The sequence below is a fragment of the Micrasema longulum genome, unplaced genomic scaffold (genome assembly GCF_059751315.1).
Source record: "Micrasema longulum isolate JH-2025_06_02 unplaced genomic scaffold, ASM5975131v1 h1tg000729l, whole genome shotgun sequence".
NCBI classification, from domain to species: Eukaryota; Metazoa; Arthropoda; class Insecta; order Trichoptera; family Brachycentridae; genus Micrasema; species Micrasema longulum.
In genome coordinates this window covers 353,510-375,316 of record NW_028277924.1, presented here as the reverse complement: position 1 = coordinate 375,316, position 21,807 = coordinate 353,510, and the positions used below count along the sequence as shown (strand labels likewise).

The 21,807-nt window shown below is 35.4% G+C and overlaps 2 protein-coding genes across 3 annotated transcripts; one reads left to right on the top strand and one right to left on the bottom strand.

Annotated features, from left to right (window-relative positions):
- Nucleotides 1–4,661: 4,661 nt before the first annotated feature.
- Nucleotides 4,662–16,150, top strand: LOC148279365 (uncharacterized). Of its 2 annotated transcripts, none has more exons than XM_088230082.1 (2): nt 4,662–5,686; nt 15,793–16,150. In XM_088230082.1, the coding sequence occupies exon 1, from the start codon at nt 4,703–4,705 to the stop codon at nt 5,681–5,683; it is 981 nt and encodes a 326-aa protein (XP_088086208.1). In that variant the 5' UTR covers nt 4,662–4,702; the 3' UTR covers nt 5,684–5,686; nt 15,793–16,150. The 2 variants fall into 2 exon arrangements, with proteins under 2 accessions (XP_088086208.1, XP_088086207.1); XM_088230081.1 differs by lacking the exon at nt 15,793–16,150 and adding an exon at nt 6,405–6,909.
- Nucleotides 16,151–16,655: 505 nt separating this feature from the next.
- On the bottom strand, nt 16,656–20,484 carry LOC148279364 (uncharacterized). Its single transcript, XM_088230083.1, has 2 exons — nt 18,199–20,484; nt 16,656–17,108 (listed from the first exon to the last, which is right to left on the bottom strand). The coding sequence occupies exon 1, from the start codon at nt 18,434–18,436 to the stop codon at nt 18,215–18,217; it is 222 nt and encodes a 73-aa protein (XP_088086209.1). The 5' UTR covers nt 18,437–20,484; the 3' UTR covers nt 16,656–17,108; nt 18,199–18,214.
- Nucleotides 20,485–21,807: the final 1,323 nt, after the last annotated feature.

Genomic DNA, 21,807 nt, shown 5'->3' with positions numbered 1-21,807 from the left:
TGCTTTCGATTTGTAAAGTATGATTTTAATAGTTTGCATTCTTGAGATTCTATTAATTTTCAATCCACGAAACGCAAGTATTCATAGTAATTATTTAAAATGATATTAATTGAAAATATTCTATTTGTAAGTTGACGTAAAATCTGAGACAGAAAACTACTAATAATTATGAAAATGGACAATGAATGTAGATACTGTTATCTCAGCATGAAAAAATAATCGTAAATATGTTTTTCGTAAGAAGGTGTTTTATTATTTTTTAATACTATACTAAATTGAAAACACAAAAATTGGTTTAGTATCGAAAGTAAGGAGCTAAAGTAAGCAGGGTTTTGTAGCAAATGAAGAAGGAAAACTACCCCTCTTTACTTTAAAAGGGCATAATTTTATGATGCACAATTTTCACAGGAGACATTACTCATATGATTTATTCTAGTTGAGTCTTCCCTGAAAGCCCTGGCTGGTATTTCGAACGCATTTACAGGGCGCTATGACGCGTATTTAGTATGTAAAAACGCGTTATACCACGCTTTAATTGCGTTCGGAATACCAGCCCAGGGTGTATAAATACGAGTATCACAGACAGACTTGTTTGTAAATCTTTGATGGACGAACATAGGAGAATAACTGCATTTTTAGTGAAGAGTACTTTAAAATTTAGCTTTTTGTGAAAACCTGTAATCGGCTTTTTTGTTATTTGTTTTGTTTTTTACATAATATGTTAAATGTAGCTGTTGGTTATCCAGATAAATAAGAGTAATAATAAAAAAAATAAAAAAAATCTGTACGACCCATGTGAGAAAATATTCCTTGTGTATGCCTGCATCAATGGTATTAACAGTACACTTATACTACCACTTAAAATATAAATTTATAAATAATTTTTTGACTCTTAAATTTTGGTTTTAATAAAATAAGTATGTGCATTTGTATTATATTTTCGGTGGCACCAAATACAATGAAAGCATTCACCCCTTTCCCGAAACTGTTCATAAAGACTTGTGTCATTCTTTTTTTATTTTTTTAAATTCAAATTTCATTGATAAACCCTCATGGGCCTGCCACACACTCGACGAGTGGTATTGGAAGTAGCGAGGAAAGGAGGCAGAGACGTAGTGTGGCAACATTACTCGTCATGCCACTCGTCTTGCTCCTCGTCGTGCCCATCGCTCCCTATTTTGTCGGTTTTTTGAGCGTGAGTCAAAGGGCCGGCAATATGAGCGCGAGTGGGGGCCACATAATCGCGCGGTCGCAGTACGCAATGTACGCATCGAGCGCTCACACAAGACGCTCACGTCATTTTTAAATGATGTATATTTCTTTGTATGACATTTTTTAAACTCTTTTTTGGTATTTTTTTTTACAATATACAGAAGAGGTGAAACAAAGTAGCTATTAAAAAATAAAGGATAATTACATATAAATAAAATACACATTAACTGTAAAAATAGCAAACAAAAATCTCACAAAAGCATGGCCTGTTCGTGGGTATACAAGAAATGTTTATGAATTTTTGCTCCTATAATAAATAGTCAGATATAATATTTTTGTGTTATATACGAAAGAGAAAAGAAAATATTCTGTTAAAGACTATAAGGTACTTTTTTAATTTAAAGTAATTAAAAAAATATATAAAAAACATAAAAATATTCCATCATTCCATATTGATATACATTGATATAATTAGCTGTACTAAAAATGCATCGCGCGCACGCTGTCACAGTTTCATCGTCCATTGTATAGAAAGACAAATGGCAAGTGCGGAACGTCGCGATTAATTGCGCGAGTAGAGCAGTTTGTGGGCGGAGAGGGCAACATCGGGCGAGAGGGCGGCAGCGTGAGTGGCATGGGCATGAGCAGCGCAAGGAGCATAGTGTGGCGGGGCTATTACGGGTTACATACATTTAACAAAATATTTTAACTTTTAAAATTCACATTCTACTGTTAATAATAATATTTTTAACATCTTTTGTAAAGGTTGTCTGAGTCTTTTGTTTAGTTTTGTCTGGTAGTTTATTGTATAATTTCAGTCCATGGTTTATAAGTCTCGATTGTCCTTTTTCTCATTTTCATCTTAAAAGACCGTATATGATATTTCTTCAGTTTTGTATTTCACTATCATTTTTTTAAAAACTAACTAAGCGAAAATGTAATATTTCTTTACAATCAAACCGCGGAAATAACAACAAAAATAGTAGGTGGCACAAATAGTTAAGATGGTCTCAATAATATAAGTACTCATTTTTATCATTCATTGGGTCTTAATTATAAACCCGGTATAAAGTTGCGCCTAGTGGCATAGTGGTTATATAAGGATGGATATACCATCCTTATTCTACCATTATGCCTAGGTGTATCTTTATTTCAGGTTTATAAGTAAGGCCCGTTGAGTGGTAGGAATAGTAAAAATTAGTTCTAGCAGTATTAGTTAAGTCGACTAATTTCTGTCCCATCTTTAATGGTTCAAGTAGTATATCTGAATGTGGTAACGCAGATGAAATGGCCTGTAAATAATGACCCATTTCGCAAAATATGAGTTCTGTAGGTAAATACTTGGGTTCGTGATGAGGATTTATTGGCCTCCTGAATAGTTACACTTTTGCAGTTATACTCTTATATCCGCATATCAAATAAATATAAACGTATTTATCGTATTGTGGCCAAACCACTACTAACCTTCAGTCCAAATTTCATTTTCCGGAGAAACAACTGTCCGAAATATAAGATTGATTAATTACACGCAGGTACTAAAATAATGTATTGCACTTTGTCATTGCACTGCGCATCGGTCAGATAATAACTGAAACGTAGTATTAAACGATTAAATAAAACAATGCTTCATTAATTTTCCGAAATAACCTATTAGATAATATTTCGTGACCCTAAAGCATGTAGCGAAGCATGAAGTTGGGAAAAAAAACAATTGTCGAAATGCTATCTATCCATCAGCGAGTTCTGTGCAGTATACAAAGCTGGGCTGGTATTCCGAACGCAATTATAGCGCGGTATTGCGCGTTTTTTCCTACTAAATACGCGTTATGGCGGCTGTAAATGCGTTTGGAATACCAGCCCTGAGACAAGCATTATCGACAAAATTATGAAAAAGAAACGACGAGAAAATATATTGAAATATTATTTCACCACGACGGTACATACTAAGAATACTGCATCGGTGTAACAAATTGGTGTACTTAACTTCAGAAACTAACCTTTTTTCTAAAATGGGGTACAGTGGGTTTGCTAAAAATTACATCTATAATAATGAAAGTGAAGCCTTTAAGAAGACACGCATTTTTTCACATCTTTGATGATCAAAAATAAAGTTTTGTGACGTAGTAATATGTCTGTTATTAGCTCTTTATGATCCGTAGAGAACAATAAAACAGAAAAATACTGTGTAGGGTTGTTTGTTTTTATTTATATATTTGTACTTAGGATCATCTTGGATATGCACTCTCAGAACTGTGATTTTTCTCTTTTCCTGTCAGTGGTAACCTATGGTATAGTGGGCTGGGGAGGTTGCACCAAGTCTAACATGAACCCTCTAATAAATGTACAAAAACTAATACTTATCCATATGAGACAAGGTTTTAATTTATGAAGATACTGGATGTTAGACATTTTTTTTAAAGAGTCATTAACACATTTTCGGTCAAGCGGTTACAAGAGTACGAGGTTTTCTTTTAATTTGAATTATTGAATACCAAAAACACGTATGCCTTTTGCTGAGAGAATTTTTTCTTTTGTGGCCTCAAGAGTGTTCAATTTTCTGGATGAACATATTAAGTTCTCCAAAACGAAAGCCATTTTCAGGAGAAGTGTACAAATTTCAATTTTGTCTAAATGAAGTGATTATTGGAGGAGACTGCTGCGAGATATTGTATAGATTTACATACTATTGAGCAAACTTGTTATCCAGATGTAAATTTAAATATATGTTTATGCAATCATTTTTATTTTTAGTATTGTTTAATAATATTCGTGCTTCCACTTTTCATTATGTTATATCCAAACTCAACACAGGGCTCTTGGTCTCATATAGTTAGGGATACGTTATTGTTTATTTGTAATATACCTACATATGTACTACGCTGATATACTACTGTTATACTACTACGCTGTACTACGCTGTTTTATAATTAGTTTTTGTTTATATATATTTTTATATCTAGTAATAGTTAATATCCATTAAAAAAAAAAAAGTTAAATAATAAATCTTGTTAAAGTTTAAGTATGCCACAATTTGGTTACTTATTGTGACTTAAAAGATTAAGTAAATGTAAACTATCACATTTTAAAATTTCCATAAGTTATAAATTATTTTGAATTTCGTAATTAATTTTAACCTTATGCGAATTCTCAAAGCACAAATAAAATAAAAAATAATTTTATCATATATTTGGTCTCGTGTTTTTATATAGACTAACTTGCAAAACTCCAATCTCCAAAAAAACAATTTTTACAAGAGGGTGAAAAAACAGTATAATTTCAAGAAATCATACTGTTTTTTCACCCTCCTGTAAATTTTTTATTTTTGGAGATCGGAGTTTTGCCAGTTAATCAGACGATATGACTTTGTAAAGTGTCAAAGGATCAAGGCAAATTTGATAAGAGTTATATTGGGACATCTGACGAACATCATATCGTAAATACCAAAAATCATATAATTATAACTTCCGCGGCGTTCAACTCGGCCACAGCAATGTTCGGAATTCTTTTCATAGCGTTCCTCGCGAGCCTTCACACAGTCAGTAGTCAGTACTACCCTCCACCCTCGTCCTACGCTTACCCCGGGGTCCAGGCTTGGTCACCCTACTACCAGCGCTACGGGCCCCCCGCTCCCGCGTACACCGCATCCGCGTACCATGGCTCCGGATACCTCGCCCCCGGGTATCCCGCTTCCGGGTTCAACAGCCCCGGGTATCCCGTCCCCGGGTATCCCGTCCCCGGGTATCCCGTCCCCGGGTATCCCACCCCCGGTCACCAGGCGGCTACGGGTCTCCGATCCCCCGCCTGGCCGGGGGGCGTAGCCACCACCGTGAAACCTCCCGCCCTCCGTTCACCGTTCAAGCTTCCCATCATCGAGTTCCATGAAGGAGACGTCATCGACTACGAGTACATATACGATTCACTGCCCGAGGATTACGATAAGAAAATTATCATCCTGAAAATGGACAAGGCGAAAGCTACCGTAAAGTCGGCACAAGGCGCCACCGGCTCCGGTTTAACGCCCGAGTTCCCTAAATATGTCCTGTTAACGGAGCGCGCGCCCGAGCCACTTCCTGCGGAGGTTCCCGCTACCGAGGCGTCCCCCGAGACGGAGGAGGCCCCGGAGAAGGCCACGGAGGAGGCCACGGAGCATGCCGCGGAAGAGGTTACGGAGCAGGGCGCGGAGGAGGCCACGGAGGAGGCCACGGAGCATGCCGCGGAGGAGGTTACGGAGGAGGCCACGGAGGAGGCCACGGAGGAGACCACGGAGGAGGCCACGGAGCATGCCGCGGAGGACAGCAGCTCGCGAGGCCCGCCCGTATTCCGGCCGCCGTCGTGGGAGCGGCCGGGGGCTCCCGCCGAGGAGCCGGAGCAGCCCGCGACGGCGGAGGACGCGGACTACGGGGAGTACAGTTACCCCACGGACGCGGCTGCGGGAGACGAGAGCACCACTGAGGCTAATTATTACGATTAACAGGTATTTACTCTTCCTGCCTCAAGGATCACTTTACGGATTCGAAACCTTTGTTTTGAAATGGGAAAGCTAATGTGTTTTCATAAGAAATTAGTTTTAATAAGTTCCCTTTTAATATATATTTTTTTTACCTTTTTATTTTTTTTTAAACATGAAAAATAATTGATTTTATGTTATTATTACTATCGTATTTTTAAAATTTTTATTGGTAAGACCAGAAATTGCCAGCGGCAATAAGTCCGCCTGTTATCATGTATACCTTTGTTTTTTATTTCGTATTACCACAATTGTATATTATGGTTACTATTTTACTAGTTTGACTTTACCTTGTATACACCAATTTTATGATCACTGTTGTGTTTTTTTTATAAATTGGAGCGGAATTTACTTTAATTATTTTCGCTTCTTAATTTGTTTTATTTTACCAAATTTCCAAATACGTACTCGAAGAAAACTGAAGCAAAAAATAATGCAACATTTTTAATATTTTTTTTATTAAAATAAAACAACAGTTATTGTAACAAAACAATACAATGTATACAAAAAGAAGAAAATTATAAGACAATTTCGCTGTATAGGTAACCTCTAATTCTTCCAAATCGATTGATGATAAGAGACTTGTGATAGATTTCCGGTTCACGGTAAATCAACTGACGAATCGGCTATCGGCAGTTTAGCAGCTATCTGCATTCAATTTATTGATTCTAACTTATATTTACAGTCTGCATCACGTGATGGAATGGAAAACGGCCCGTGAAGTAATGCAGACTACAATTGTCAAATAAATAAAACTCATCAACAGGGGGAAGAGCACTTGTGACGTCACACGCCAAGGAATTTCAAAAATACTAAACATTAAAAAGCAAAGCGCTAATAATACAATACACACGAATTAAAAAATATATGTTTCTTGCAAAGTTTAATACTCTTTTAACATTTTTTAAACACCTCTAAATTTCGTCGCAATTTTCTTATTTTTCATATTTTTCATTCTTTCAAACAAATTTATATTGTTTTGATAGTATTTTTATTTTGAAAGCATCAAAACCATAATGTGTAAAAACATTCATTATTTTATATGTATACAATATAACGTCTGTACTCTTTTATTTGAACCCGATGACAAACTATTGACAGTTTATCGGGTCGAATAGGTTTTGCATAAAATATTTTTTTCTAATTAAAAATAATAAGCACTTACCAAATTTCCATGTCTACTGTTTTCGAGACGTATCCGTCTCTTCGTCAGGACACCAATTAAACCAACATGCAAAACTTTTATTTTGAAAATCTTTATGTATACAGGGTGTTCATTAATTCCTGTCACATACTTTAAAAAAAATTTATTAGTTTGATAAAATTATCTTAATGTGCCAATATGTCTTCTTGCTTGCTTCTTCTTCATACTGATCGTAGTGGTTTCGGATGTGACAGGATTTCAAGAACACCCTATATATTACGAAAAATCTAATCGTGATTTTAATTTTAATTAAGTTTTTGTTAATAGAATTAATTTATCAATACTAAAAACAAAATTGCATATTATAATATTTTGAGTTTGTCCAAATGTTTGTAGACAAAAAACTGGATTTCACCCCCTAGGAAGTCATTAAGATTACCAAATTTGGATGTTCAAACATAGGCAAAATAGTCAATATTACACAGTGTGTAAAATAGCCACTTAAATTCAATTCAATTCATTTATTACAAAAATATATTCAAAACGTACATAATATAAAATAGAAAAAAAAATACACGAAAGAGAGTCGTGTCAAAGTAGTAGAAGAATCCTGCTCCGGAAAACCCCTTCGGATACACGGAACAGATCAATATCCAGAGCGATGTTGTTCAGCATAGCGGTAGCCCTTCCAACAGGCATAACCAAAGGCAGGTTGGTCCTGAATATCGGAATATGAAACAATCTATGCTGATGCTGTCTTAGGTAATTACCAGGAACATACAAACCAATGCTCATCATAATTTCAGAATTATCGATCATACCGCGCAACAATCGATAAAAATGTGTAGTCAAATACACATTCCTTCTAGTCTCTAAACTGTTGTAGCCAAGCATACCCTGGAGAAACTCGGTCGGGTAGAGCCAAGGATAATACCCGCACTCTCTCATGTAGAGATATCTCAGAAACTTCTTTTGGATTTTCTCTATCATAAGAGAGTACTTCAGTTCATGTGGCCCCCAAATCATCGAGCCACTCTCGAGTCTACTTTGCACCAAAGACTTGTAAAGAGTTTTCAGTACGCGTTTATTTTCGAAAACCCTGGCAGTACGCAGAACAAATCCTAACATCTTCAATGCTTGACCACTGATTGTCTCTATGTGTTCACGAAATGTCAGAGTGCTCACAAATCTAACGCCCAGATTCTTAAAATTCAATGTTTGTATCAGATTCTGGTCATTCATTTTGTAGCGAAAAAAAAGAGTTTTTTGGGCCCTAGTGAAGGACGTGACCGGACACTTTGAAACATTAAACCTAAGTTTGTTTCGCCTTCAATATTCAGATATATTAGATATATTTGCTTAGAAAAGACAAAAATCGCCAGAAGTTGTCACCTTTAAGAATAGTTTTAAGTCATCCGCAAACAACAGTAAACGCCAGTTCAAAATTATATTTTTAATATTATTCATGAAAGTTGAGAACAACAATGGACCCAGGTTAGAGTCTTGCGAGACACCCGAGAAAATATGGAAACACTCTGACACTCTGACCGTAGGAGACGTATTGGTTTCTGTTTTGGAGGTAGCTCGCCATTAATTTTAACATACCATCCGAGAAACCGATCTCATACAGCTTCCTTAAAAAGACATCATGGTCGACAGTATCAAAGGCCTTATGTCCTGCATCCAGAGCTTCCGTGACGTAGTTTGTAAAAACCATTAGATGGGTTTCAACCGAACGGCCTTTCCTGAACCCATGTTGTTCATCAATAATAAATGGCTCTAAATACTTGAGAAGTGACGATTCTACATATGATAATTTCAAATACCTTCGCTGGTGCAGAAAGAACAGCTACAGGTCTGTAATTTTCTTCTGATGACTTAGATCCACTCTTATGTATAGGTGTTACTTTTGACGTCTTCCATGTTTCTGGGAAGACCCCCGTATTAAAAGAAAGATTATACAAAAAACAGAGGGGTTTTTTGATCAGTTCCACACAACCTTTTAGGAAGAATGTCGGAATAAAATCTGGTCCGAGAGAATTAGTAATACTTAATTTTTTGATAATGTCGGCCACATCCTTTTCATTAATATTTTGAACATCAATAAACTGTGCACCGGTCTGTGAACATTGCTTAGCAATATTAACACCCAGAAACGGAGGATCATTGCCATATACTGTTTTAAAATGACCTGCAAACGCCTCAGCTATGTTTGCACCCCGAACCAATTTTTCCACCTTCCGCCTTTTGTGACCTTATATACTCCCAAAAGGTATTAGGATCATGAAGAATGTTGCTTTCCGTGTTGGAAATGAATTCCCGGTGTGCCAATCGAATGCTACGTCTTACGACAGATCTGTAACACCCAAACATCTCATAATCACCGCGACCGCCAGAAGCTTTCCACTTTTTATGATAGAAATGCTTAGTCTGTATGTTTCTAATAATATCCCTAGAAAACCACTTCGGATATCGCCTCCCACACTGGTGGGAGGCTACTGAGCCTGAGATTTTCTAGTGAAGCAGGAATCAAATACACCTTCAACAATACAATAAAAATATTGTACCCCTTCATTTATATTTGATATTTTAAACATCTCGCCCCAGTCGATACCGTCCATGAGAGAGTACAGTCGGTCAAAGTCACCTTTATGAAATTCCATCCTCTTTGACTAACCGTACCCTACGCGGGAACTCTGGATCGACGGGGGCGATCTGCAGATTGATTGTAACAAAATTCATCAGATTGTAACAAAATTCAAGTGCGGAGTGATAATTATTTTCTCTTGTGATAATGACAGAAACACACCAATAACTCTTCTACTGAATATTAAGTCCAGCGTTCTACCCCGAGAGTTCAAAATATAATTATACTGCGAAAGAACCAACACTGAGCACAAAAAAGTAAGGTTAGCCTTTATACTTTTAATGTTTTTTGCTGATTGCATGTTAAAGTCCCTCAATATAATGAAACTTTTGTCCTGAAGTGGCTCTAAACTGGACAATACCCTGTCGAAAAACAGTTGATATATATTCGTCTCACTCGCCGGAGGAAAATATAATACACAAATGAACGTAATGTCGAGATCGTATGTCAGTTTTACCCAGAGATCTTCATTGGACGTTTCTAAAACAGAAAAACAGTTTTTTCTATTTCTCACACCCAATAAACACCCCCCACCCTGCCTGTGGCCACTACGATCTCGCCTTACAACTGTAAAATTACTATTATAATTTAATAATTCAAATTATTAAATTCAGAGTCGAAAACGCCATCGTTGAACTTTAAACTTAAAATAAAAAACAGATTTCGCATCCTGTTCCTTTAAGATCCAAGCGGTTTCTGTACTATTCTTAATTCTATGCATGAAATTTTGTCCTTTATAGACTCGATAACCGGACCAATTTACATGCGGTTTTTGGCAAAATAATCTAATTTACGTGACTTAGGTTTGTAAATTATAATATCTAATAACATGTTCATCAGAAAAAAATTAGGAGCGAATATGTGTTTTTCATCGAACTTCCAGGGTTGCATTCGACTAAAACGCATATTCCAAAACATTCGGAGATTGTTTATAAAAAAGTTTGTATTTTAACGTTTACAAACAGAAATTATTTTAAATGGATACTGAATTCATTAATTTTTCTTACAATTTCTAAAATTATACATATTAACTTATTTCTGATAGATTTTTAGTAATTCCTTAATACTTTTAACTGACATTTGATACATTTTTGTAAAACGGATTCTTACACAAAATGCACTACTGTTAGTAAGTAGCACTGAGTTTGACATTTGCAAAAACAAATATTTATTTGAAAATGAATTATCTTATGTTTAAAAATTCCACCATAAACAAGTTCAATATTCAAATATTGAACATTTTTAATTTTGGAAGTTAACCATAAATGAGTATCTAGGTACCTACATAGCAATAAAAAGTCTTTTTCGTTTTATCCGGACAGATTTTGCACGTTTTCACGACACAGTAAACTTTCTATTTTATTTTTTATTTTTAAAGGACTCATAGAGTCCATTCCAACAATGGTAAACACATTTTCTTATGCTAAATACAGGTACAAATAAAATTAAATACAGAAAAATGAAATTAACACCAGGATTTTTTTGACTATCTCAAGACAAGATCTGGTCTATCTTAGTTCTTTATTTATTTTTGGTTTCGAATTAAATGTCAAGGTCACATTAAAATCAGGCTGGCGGTAAAATAACGACTTAATTGCGTTGAGCATAAGTTGAGTGTCACAATTTTAGAGTGCTAAGGGTAAAACGCGCTCTAACTTTTCTTCATTAACACGTATTTCCGTATTTCCTCCATAGATTATGTGATATTTGCATGATTTTGATTTGAGCACGACGAAGTCTCTTAGCCAATCACATGAGGAAATAAAACGAAATTATTTACGAAAACTTATTTACGAAAAAACGTTGGCTTAACCAGCTTATAGCAAGCAAGCCAGCGTTCGGGATTATGAATTATTTTTAGTTTTGGAATTCAATCATAAACAAGTACCTTGATACCAACTTATCAATGAAACGTCTTTTTCCTTTTATCCGAAAACTTTTTGTACACTTTCACGACACAATCTGGCATTTTACTTTTCATTTATTCTGGTTTCAAATTAAATGTCAAGCTCACGTCAAAACACGGCTGGCGATCAAAGAATGACTAAATTCACGATGGGCATGGGTTGAGTTTCATAATCTTAGAGGGCTCAGAATTTTCTTCATTAACTCGTATTCCCGTATTTTCTCCCTGGATTATGACACTAGAGTAGTGATTTTTGCACAATTTTCATTTGAGCACAGCGAGGACTTTTTACCGACCACAAGATGAGATAAAGCGAAAAACTAACCCTTTTTACGAATACATGAATAGCTCAAAAAAGTCCAAAATAAATAACGTGTGTCCTTATTTATGAAAAAACGTTTGTTTAACCAGCTACAGCAGGCAAGCCAACGTCTGAGCAGGACAACGTCTGTCAAGTCCGCTAGTACGAAATAAAAAGAAAAACAGAAAATAATAATACAGAAATTGTTATTAAAATAGATTGCGGTTTTCACTCGGGTTCAAAAAAATTCTTTAAATTTATTTACTGATATATTATTTTTTATTGTTTTTAGTTCATTGGGGAGATTATTGTAATTTTTTATTCCTTTGAAAACAAAACTATTTTAAAGATGACTTGGGTGGAGTTTAGGAATTTTTATATTGTTTTGGTTTCGTTTTTTTTTTTCTTTGTGTATTTGTGTAATAGAACTTATTTTGTAAATAGCGTCAACTCTATGAACTTTAAATAGTTTAAAAACTTTTTTCGTATTGAATGTTGATTTTCATTTTTTTTTCAAGGAAAATAAACATTTGCGTTCTCGTGATTTACCCAAATATTTCAGTTTTGGGGGCCATTTTCAACGAGTTGTAAATAACTCACTATCAGAAAATGGGAATCAAGTTGTGGTAGAGTGGGGTTCGAACCTCGTACCTCAGATCCGCGAGTCCGCGACACTTACCACGGGACCACAATCCGATTTCCAAGAAAAAAATTGTATTTTACTTTATAGTTTGAGGCATCGTCGAAGACATATACGTCACTTCGGTTCTTAAATACGCTGATTAATAAATTTAACTCGAGAGACGTTGAAATAAATTGATTCAATAGAAATGTGCACGCTATTGTCTCGACGATCTTAATTGGTACCATCGAATAAATTATTCTTGATTATTGAATTCGACGTTTCGTAGAAAGAAACGACTGACAATGTCACTCCATTTCAGTATCTCATCAGCTCAGTGTGTCGAAGAAGTCTACAGAAGACGTCACGATGTTTAGAATTGCTATAATTCTCGCGATCATCTCTTCCGCGAAGTGTTATGTCCTACATATACCGGTAAAAGGAAACAATCGCCTTATTGAAGAAATCGATTTTGTGGATGTACCGAACTACATAGATGACGTGAAAAATATTCAAGAAACTTCTTTGGTCGCGGAAGACGCGATACTCCCGAATGACGAATTAGATTTTCCGCAAGATGGTGCTGGAGTATTGGGAAATGTAGATGGAAACTCATTAGTACTTGAGGGTGAACAGGAAGATAAGCAGAATGAAGATTGGGTGTCCAACGTAGTAGTTAATGGAGAAGCCGTGTATCTGGAGAAACCGACAGATGAAGAAGCTAGACAGAGAGACACACTACACACTTGGCTGATTCAATACTGCCGGCTTCATCCAAAATGCAACCTGCAGACTCTTCTTCTCGAACTTTCTCAGTAGATGAAAAAAAAACGGTACATGGTGATCTAAAATATTTTTTTTTTAGATACACATATATCCGTTTCTATGATTAACCCAAATGTTTATACTTTGGAACAATTTTACGTTAGTCGTAAATAACCGTGTTAGAAAATAAGAAAAAACTTGTGGCAGACCGGGGTTCGGACTTCCTGATCCGGAGTCTACGACACTACCCACGGGACCGCGACCCGTCTGAATTTGAATTGAAATTTCGTTCATATTGTTGTTGTGCTGGTTCTGTTATACGTACTTTCTATTTTGACGTTGTAAAGATAGACGATGGTTAAATTTTATCAATAAATAAAAAAACAGTTACTCGTCGAATGAGTTTTATATGTTTGGATACTTTTTATTGTAAGGATTTTACATTTATATTAATAAATCACTCGCTATAATGTGAAATATCATTAAAAAGTTAGACTCTATGTAAAATTCACCACTCCTATATTTTAACATCTATATTTCTTCAATTCTTCCATCTGTTGATGTTTGCGAAGTTAAATTGCGAATGAAATAAATAAAGAGTTGAAACTTTTATTGATGTGGGTGAAATTCATCTGATTGAATTATTTCACCCACATTCTAGGCAGCGTTTGAAATTTGAATTCTTTTTAATACTTCTCGGACCAGTTACACGATTCATAGTTATACAATTCTTAAAAACAATCTAATAATACATTTATTTTGTTTAAATGCTTAAAGATAATATCAATTATGACGACGTCTTATGCTGACAAAGGTTATCTCAAAGAAGGTCGCGCTCGTGTAGTTTTATATATCGGCTAAATGTTATTTTCGAGTTATTTACGAACATGTCTCGCGTCCGTCGCGCCTGGATTTTCGTCCAACTGTTGCTCTCATTCGTCTCGCCGGCCGCGGCGCCTCCCTCGCCCGCGCCCCGAGGCGGCTCCGGGGTCCAGAACGCCACGGCCGTCCTGACCGTCCTCGCGAGGGCGGTGGGCATCCTGAGGTGGGGAGGCCTGAAGGCCGAGGTCCCCGCTGCCGGGGCTACTCGCGGGGACATCGAGCCGCGCGAGGACTTCAAGATGATAGACGCTCCGCTGAACGTCGCGAGCTACTGCAGTTCGGGTTCCAGGAGAGATAGTAACGGATTATGTCGGGACGTGTGGTGATTTCATCGGTATTTAAGTTTGATGTCGAAACCGATCGTACGCCGGCTTGACGCGCAATTTAGAGTATCTATGGAACGTTTTTAAACGACGAGCGACATCCGCCGGTCGCAGCGACCGCGGCCGATAGCGGAGGGGTCGGGACTTATCGCGTAATTGGCTTCCGTCGGCGAGCGCGCGCCGGGCTGCCGAGAACTTCAGTGACATGAGGGGACGCTTACGGTGCTTGGTGTGCGTGGTGTGGCTCCTGGCGTGGGCTTCCGCGACGCGGGACGAGCCTCGCTACTACGGCTTCGCGGAAAAGATGGCGCGAGTGACGACGCCTCGCATGGCTAACATCATCCAAGTGCCCAGGGCTTGCGGGCTCAGTAGACGTCTCGACAAATCTGGAAAGTGTCGCTTCGTTTTTTGAAAAATCCGTTTTCGATCTCCAGAGAAAGACGTACGTAAATTCGATATAATATTACGTAATCGCTACTGATAAAATATTGACTATTAAATTACCGAGGCTGCTTTCTTTGTGATTTCCTAGAAATGTGTCGACTGTTCAGTAACATCACTGTTCAAAAATATCACCCGAACTACGCGTATCGGTAATCTACGTACCTACTCGAGTGCGGCAAACAGTTTAACTACGCAGCACCACTTATATTATGTATCAACGTTGAAAACACTTTCGATGGTAATAAATAATTCAAAGTAGGTTTCGTTCATCCGCTATAATTGAGTTTTGAAGAATCTATGACCGAATACGTTTGATGATAATTTCGCGAGACCTTCGATACCTCGCATCCTCCTGCGTCATCGTGCTATCGGTTATGCCCGTAGTTGATTACATTTTATAATGACAATGCTGTTGATGAGATTTGACTGTGTACATTGCTGAAACGAAGTGGAAACTGCGGGTTCTAATCGGCCATAAGCTTTATTTACACTAGAGAAAATAACGATTGGGAATAATTACCCAAAGTACCTTAATATTTTACCGTACTCTCACTTCTACATTTAATGGGAAGAGCCATTCATAGAAAATGCTTACTTAGATATAGTGCTCGATGTTCTTCTTCCGTCCTGGAGACATTTTGGTTGAGCACTACGACAGCAATTACAATAGACAATAAATTTTTCTTATTTTTTACTTATCTTTATCAGGCTCAGGCTGTTCCATTACACATTGAATACATTTGAATGACATTGCATCTATTTTGTAAATTCTGTAAAACCAGTCAACGTTTTTCATGTTACGCGATTAATTGTTAATAATTTAAGGAAAATACACACATTTCTCATAGGCATTCCGGATTTGGGTGAAAGAAATCATCTCAACGAAGATTTATTTTACTACCGATACTGAATGTATATTAAAAATAGTAATATAAATTACTACTTATGTTATTTAAATTATAAATTGGAAAACATCCGGGAAATTTTATCTGTACAAAGTGAATTATTTCATCATTAATTGGACAATTTTACATTTCAGGAAAAGATTCTACAACCAGCCAACGCAGTTTCCAGATTCTAGAAAAGGGGGATATGCTATGCTTATACCGAGTACAACAAATCTACACGACATATTATACTCTATCGGTCACGGGACTTTAAATACATTATCTAATTTAGTTTCAAGCTTTTATGTTTTAAAATTCGTAACTATATTTTCATGAAATTTAAAAAAAGTTATTATTTAGTTGGGCACCGTAGTTCATTGTTGAACCTGTCGTCGGTCGATATTTTTAAGAGGGCCTTATGGCTTTTGTTCCTTGATTCGATAATAATTTATCACTTGTCAAGCTTTTTCATTATTTTTAAACAATTATAATTCGCTGATTAAATCAAAAGTATGTTACGTTTTAATTAAGACACAATTTATAAATATTTTATTATTTACCTACTTTTTCAATTAAAAACTAGAAAATAACAATTATACTACGTCACTACTTCTCGGAATTAAAAACATGTTTAAAGATCCGAGGTTCGAATCCCACTCTACCACAACTCGATTTCCATTTTTCCAGCACGAGTTATTTACGACTTTTAGGAAATGGTCTCAGTACTTCTCGAGAAACTCGAGTATTTCTCTTTTTAATTAAAAAAAAAACTCTAGTTTTTTTAAGGCTATAATTTTTATATTTGGATAGTTTGGATTGCGCTGTTTTTGTGACAATCGCCTCAAGGGCGCTGTACAGTAAATAAATATCCCAGCACGTCTTGCAGCTACAGAGCTATTTTGTAAATAAAATATTTGAAAACAAATATATTAACCAGAAATTTAAACGGTAAATATTTTTGTTCGTTTTGGATATTGTAAAATAAATATTAAAGTTTTTTTTGTTTTAAAAACAATAAAACCCAAAAAATAGTCTGATTTTTTCTTATTGTTTGTTTAAAATGCAAAAAAACTTAAATCGAAAAAAAATAGCAATCATAAAACTACCTTACATGTTTTCCTTATTGTACAAAAACAATAACATTATTCCTTTCTGGTTATAATTTATAGAGTTAAAATAATTTATAATAGAAATATTCAAATTGTCTAAAATTGATGAATAATATTTTATCAATTATTTTATACAAAAATATTAGTTCTTTCTATAATAACAATAAATTAATAAATAAAGTACCTACCATTTGAAATATATTATTGTTTTTTTAATTATAATGACTTTTACGTTGGTTTTACTTTTATTTGAGAAAACAAATCATGCAAAAAGGAAATTTTTCCCCAATGTGGGTTTTTGAATGAATCCATTGGCCTCCTCTCTTTTAAAATTTGTCTCGCTTTATTTGCGCTTGCGTCTGGAAGAAAAAAAATACTTTAGACTGTGTGTACAAAAAATCATTTCAAGGTATAAACAATAAAGTAAAAGTAACAATTTTTTTTATGAAAATAAATCGTTTTTTTTGGTCTATTACACGTAAGGATTTTTAAAAGCGGATTGAATTTGTAATTTAAAGTTTTTTTTATTTATTATAATTTGATTTTTTGCATTTACAATAGGTATACATTAGTTAAAAACATAAAAAAACTATTACATCAACACAAAAATAATATCCCACAAAAGCATGGCCTGTGTGTGGGTATACATTTTATTTGAATTAAAATAAAGGCTACTGGAAGAATACAATAGATATTAGAAAGTTAGAAGTTAGAAGTTAGAAAATGAGTGGTGATATTAGAACACGATTTCTTGTCACTAAAAATGAGAAAACTATAGTAAAAGTATATTCTATTCATTAAAATAAGGTATTTAAATCCGTTTCTTTTATACATGATTTCAACAAAAATTCAAATCGGAATATATTCAAATAATTTATATTTATCATACTGTCCATATGAAATGCATTGAACAGTTTTCGAGCTATGAAAAATAAGTATCTTTGCCAGTGTCTGGATTTACAATAAGGGATTTCAAGGAAAATATTTAATCTTTGACAAGATCTATTAAAATTTTTAGGATATAAATGTTGGCGCATAAAAACATATTTTAGACATTGCTGGCAGTAAATTTCTCACAGCTCCAAAATTCAGCTTCCTGAAATAACTGGTTGGAGGGAAAAGTTGAATTTTCGTGAAGTATAATTACCATTCATTACCTATTACATTACATTACCATTCCCTCGAAGTGAGGAATTAGTAAGTACTTAGCGAGGGATAGTTTTAAAAAATATTTTTAACCCAGAAACACACATATAAAGCTAAATTTAGATTATTTTTTAATTACAATTTTTAAGAAATAAAAGGCCGATAAAACTGTTCTTAAAATAGTATAAATTAAAAGAAATACGTAACTAATATTTTTGAAAGGTTAAGGTGCACCAAATGTGGTATGTTATAATAATGACATGAATTTCAGTTATGCGTATCCGTAATATCCAGTGTGCTTACCTGCACCTGCTGAACATCAATCCGATCGTTCAGATTCACGCGCCCTCCAGATTTTTCTGCATCGGCCGCGGCCGGTCATCCTCATTCCTTCGGGACACGCACCCATGACCGCCTGGCGCGCCCTCGCCACGGCCGCCCAACTGCCGGGGAACTGCAGAGGACTCCCGGTTACACCGGGACTCGCATTCATCACCGAGAGAAGCAGCATCAGGGTCAGAAGCAGTCTCCGAGTCTGCATCTCGATAAATATTATCTTCGCTCCCCGGTGAAATGACCCCGCCCTGCCACCTCACGCCCCGTGTTTGTCGCCCAGAATAATATCGCTGATTGTTATTATATAGGTATTGCCCCTAATTTATGTGATTCGCACTACCCAAGAGACGCGGTGTTGGGCCAAGATCGATCGAAGAAGTGATATCAAATTGCATCGACTCCCCTGCGAAACACTCAGAAATTGCGGATGCCGCATTTTCTAGTGGTTTTCCGATCTATGTTTTGTGATGGCGCACCGACCGCAAAATTACGTTTCATATTTAAATGTTTCGCACATTATTTATACCGTAAAAAAACTTTCTAGACCAACCGAGTGATTTGAAAAAAGTGTTCAGTTTGGCTTAATAACAACCATGCTACTTGTTTGAAGACCAACTTCTTTTGTTTTGAAGAAGAATACAAAAACCTTTAACCGAATACTTGAATATTGATACTATCAAAATTCTCAATAACCGGTGTCTGCACTCCACACGCGGCTCGACCGTGGAATATTTTAAGGATACGATGTCTGCGTGCAAAAAGAGAAAGGAATCATCTCATCCTATCTGCAAAGTAGGAAGGTTAGTTCATTATCATTCGAGCACACTTATCCGTATTACCGAACACGCAAAAGTTGCACCTATCAATACTCGTATACATACGTTATACATAATAATTAGAATTCAGGGAAATCCCACATATTATATGAAAAATAATATATTACACAGTTACTGACTTAAGATTCGATTTATGTCTTAGAATCTTGCATGTCCCTGATTTTGCTCCCAGTAACTTGAAAAAAATAACAATGTTAAGGCTTCATTTAGTTTATTTATTTATTTCCGTAAATTATTACGAAATTAATACGAAATTAAAAATCTGCTGAACCTGTAAATATTTACTTCAATTAACACGTGGTTTTTGTTAGTAAATATTTAATTAGTAACAAAAGCATCGAACATTAATAACGGAGCATGAGGTATTCGTGTCCTCAAACTTAAACAGCTCGCGGCACAACTGGAATTTATTATTCTGAATTGAAGTTGCGGATGATTCTAATTTCAACAGAAAGTAAAAAAATAATTTCCGAGCAAAGAAAAATTCTTAGTTTGAGGCCACGTTATGTGTTCATGCCAAACTGTTCCTGGGCCCCGATTACAATAGGAAGTTAATAGGAGTTATCTTCGACTGTTCGAAAACCGATATTTGTGTACCGAAAATGAGTATATTTGCATGAACATTTTAAGTATCTTCGCCGGTAACCTATAATTGAACATATTTGAAAGAAAAAAAAGGTATGCATTTTCCGTTTTTCATTCAGAAAACTTAATTTTACTTTGTAGATAAAATTGAAGATAAATGTTAACTTCCCATTGTAATCGGGGCCCAGAGGCGGAGGGAGGAACAGGGTAACTCTCCACAATATGATCGTCTGCTGGAAATTTTCGAATAGGGCGGTTATTATCCGTGTTTTTTAAAATGTCTTTTTGCGTTTTTTGAGCCATTTTGGTCTTCTAGGACATATCCTCGGAATCAATATGTTATTTGTTTGACAGTAGTTCAGCCTTGACTGATGAAGAGTGATAAATTATACTGGGGTGAATAATGTGACACAAACATCGGCGTCGCGTCGTCTTAGTTTTTGTAGCGATGTAATATTCTCAGAGCAGTGTGAATGAGGAATGGAGGACGAATAACGATGAAATTTACCGATTGTTCTCCGTAGGAGGTTTCTTAGAACATGATAAAAGTGATAGCTGTATAAATGTACCAACGAGAAACTTTTAAATATTATTATGTCATGAGTTTTTTCTTAAATACAATATTATTAAACGTCCGCAATTATACGAAGCATATTTAATTTGATGCCCAATAAACGCTTGATATCCTAAATTCAGACCTCTCTAAATCTCTAAATCTCTAATACCCAATAAACATGTAGGATATACATATTTATATTTTTTGGTAAATATCTTAGAATTATTTTTATTTATTTATTTAAAACTTCAAGTGCAAAGAATAAGTACTTTGGCGGACTTATTGCTAAAAGCAATATCTTCGAGACAACCAAAAAACAGACTGGTTAAAAGAAGAGGAATTAAGTTGTGAATACGTTGTCAGAACATTTGACTACCATAATACAGTTGTCCTTAGTTGCTGTCATATATCGACCAACGATGTATCCTGATTGTATTGAATTGTATTGTATCAACATCGTTTTATAAGAAAAATTGCATGGAAGATGGGATTGGAAAGAGGAGACTATTCATATTCTGATATGGAGAGGTTTTTAAGCATATCAAGTCTTGAAAAACGCAGATGCATTGCAGATATAATCTGCATGTATAAAATTATGAACTGTCTCATTGATGCCCCTGAAATTTTGCAAAAGATTCTTTTTAACGTTCCCACCCGTAGACTAAGAAATAATGAAATGCTTTTCCTCGGTCACTACAGGACCAATTATGGTGCACAGTCGCCTTTGCCCAGAATGATCAGGCGGGTGAACGATCATCAAGATCTTGATTATTATGGTGTAAGGATGTCTTTCTTTACAAATCAGCTAAAGAATCTGTATAGTTAGCCTATGCTTTTTACTTAATCTAAAAAATCTATCATCTGTCTTTGCTGCTTATTTCTGTTCCTTATATTTTTTTATTCCTTTGTAAAAATTTCTTTTAATTGTAATGTTTATAATGGACTTTGTCCGTAAATAAATAAATAAATAAATAAATAAATAAATAAATCCCGAAATATTAATTAAGAATTGTAGATTTGTTATCTCACTACCTTTATCTATCGTTTTCAATCTTGTGAGCTTCCAGTAGCTTGGAAATCATTACACCTATCTATAAATCTGGAAACAAATCGGACGTCACTAACTATTGACCAAACTCAATTCTATCTCACTCACCTAAATTATTCATCATCATTCCCTTTCCGCATCTAATGGTGCATAGGGCACTGCATTGGTACACCAAACAAATTATTCAAAGCAATATTAACGCATAAAATTACTCCTATTTTCAAAAATATTTTGGTTGATAAGCAACATGGTTTTCGGTCTGGTAAATAAACCACGACCAATCTCTTGCCTTTTAACGATGCCATTTTACGGGTCTGGAGAATAATAAACAAATTGATGTGATTTATACCGATTTTTCCAAAGCTTTTGACAAGGTTGATAACCAAATACTGATGACCAAACGGTCTTCGTTCGGAATTCGTAATCCATTTTTATCGTTCTTTTAGTCATATCTCAGTGAAAGGAAACAGTTTGTAAGGGTAAATAATTCCATCTCAAACAGTATTAATGTTTCTTTGGGTGTACCACAGGGTGCTCATCTTGCTCTTTTG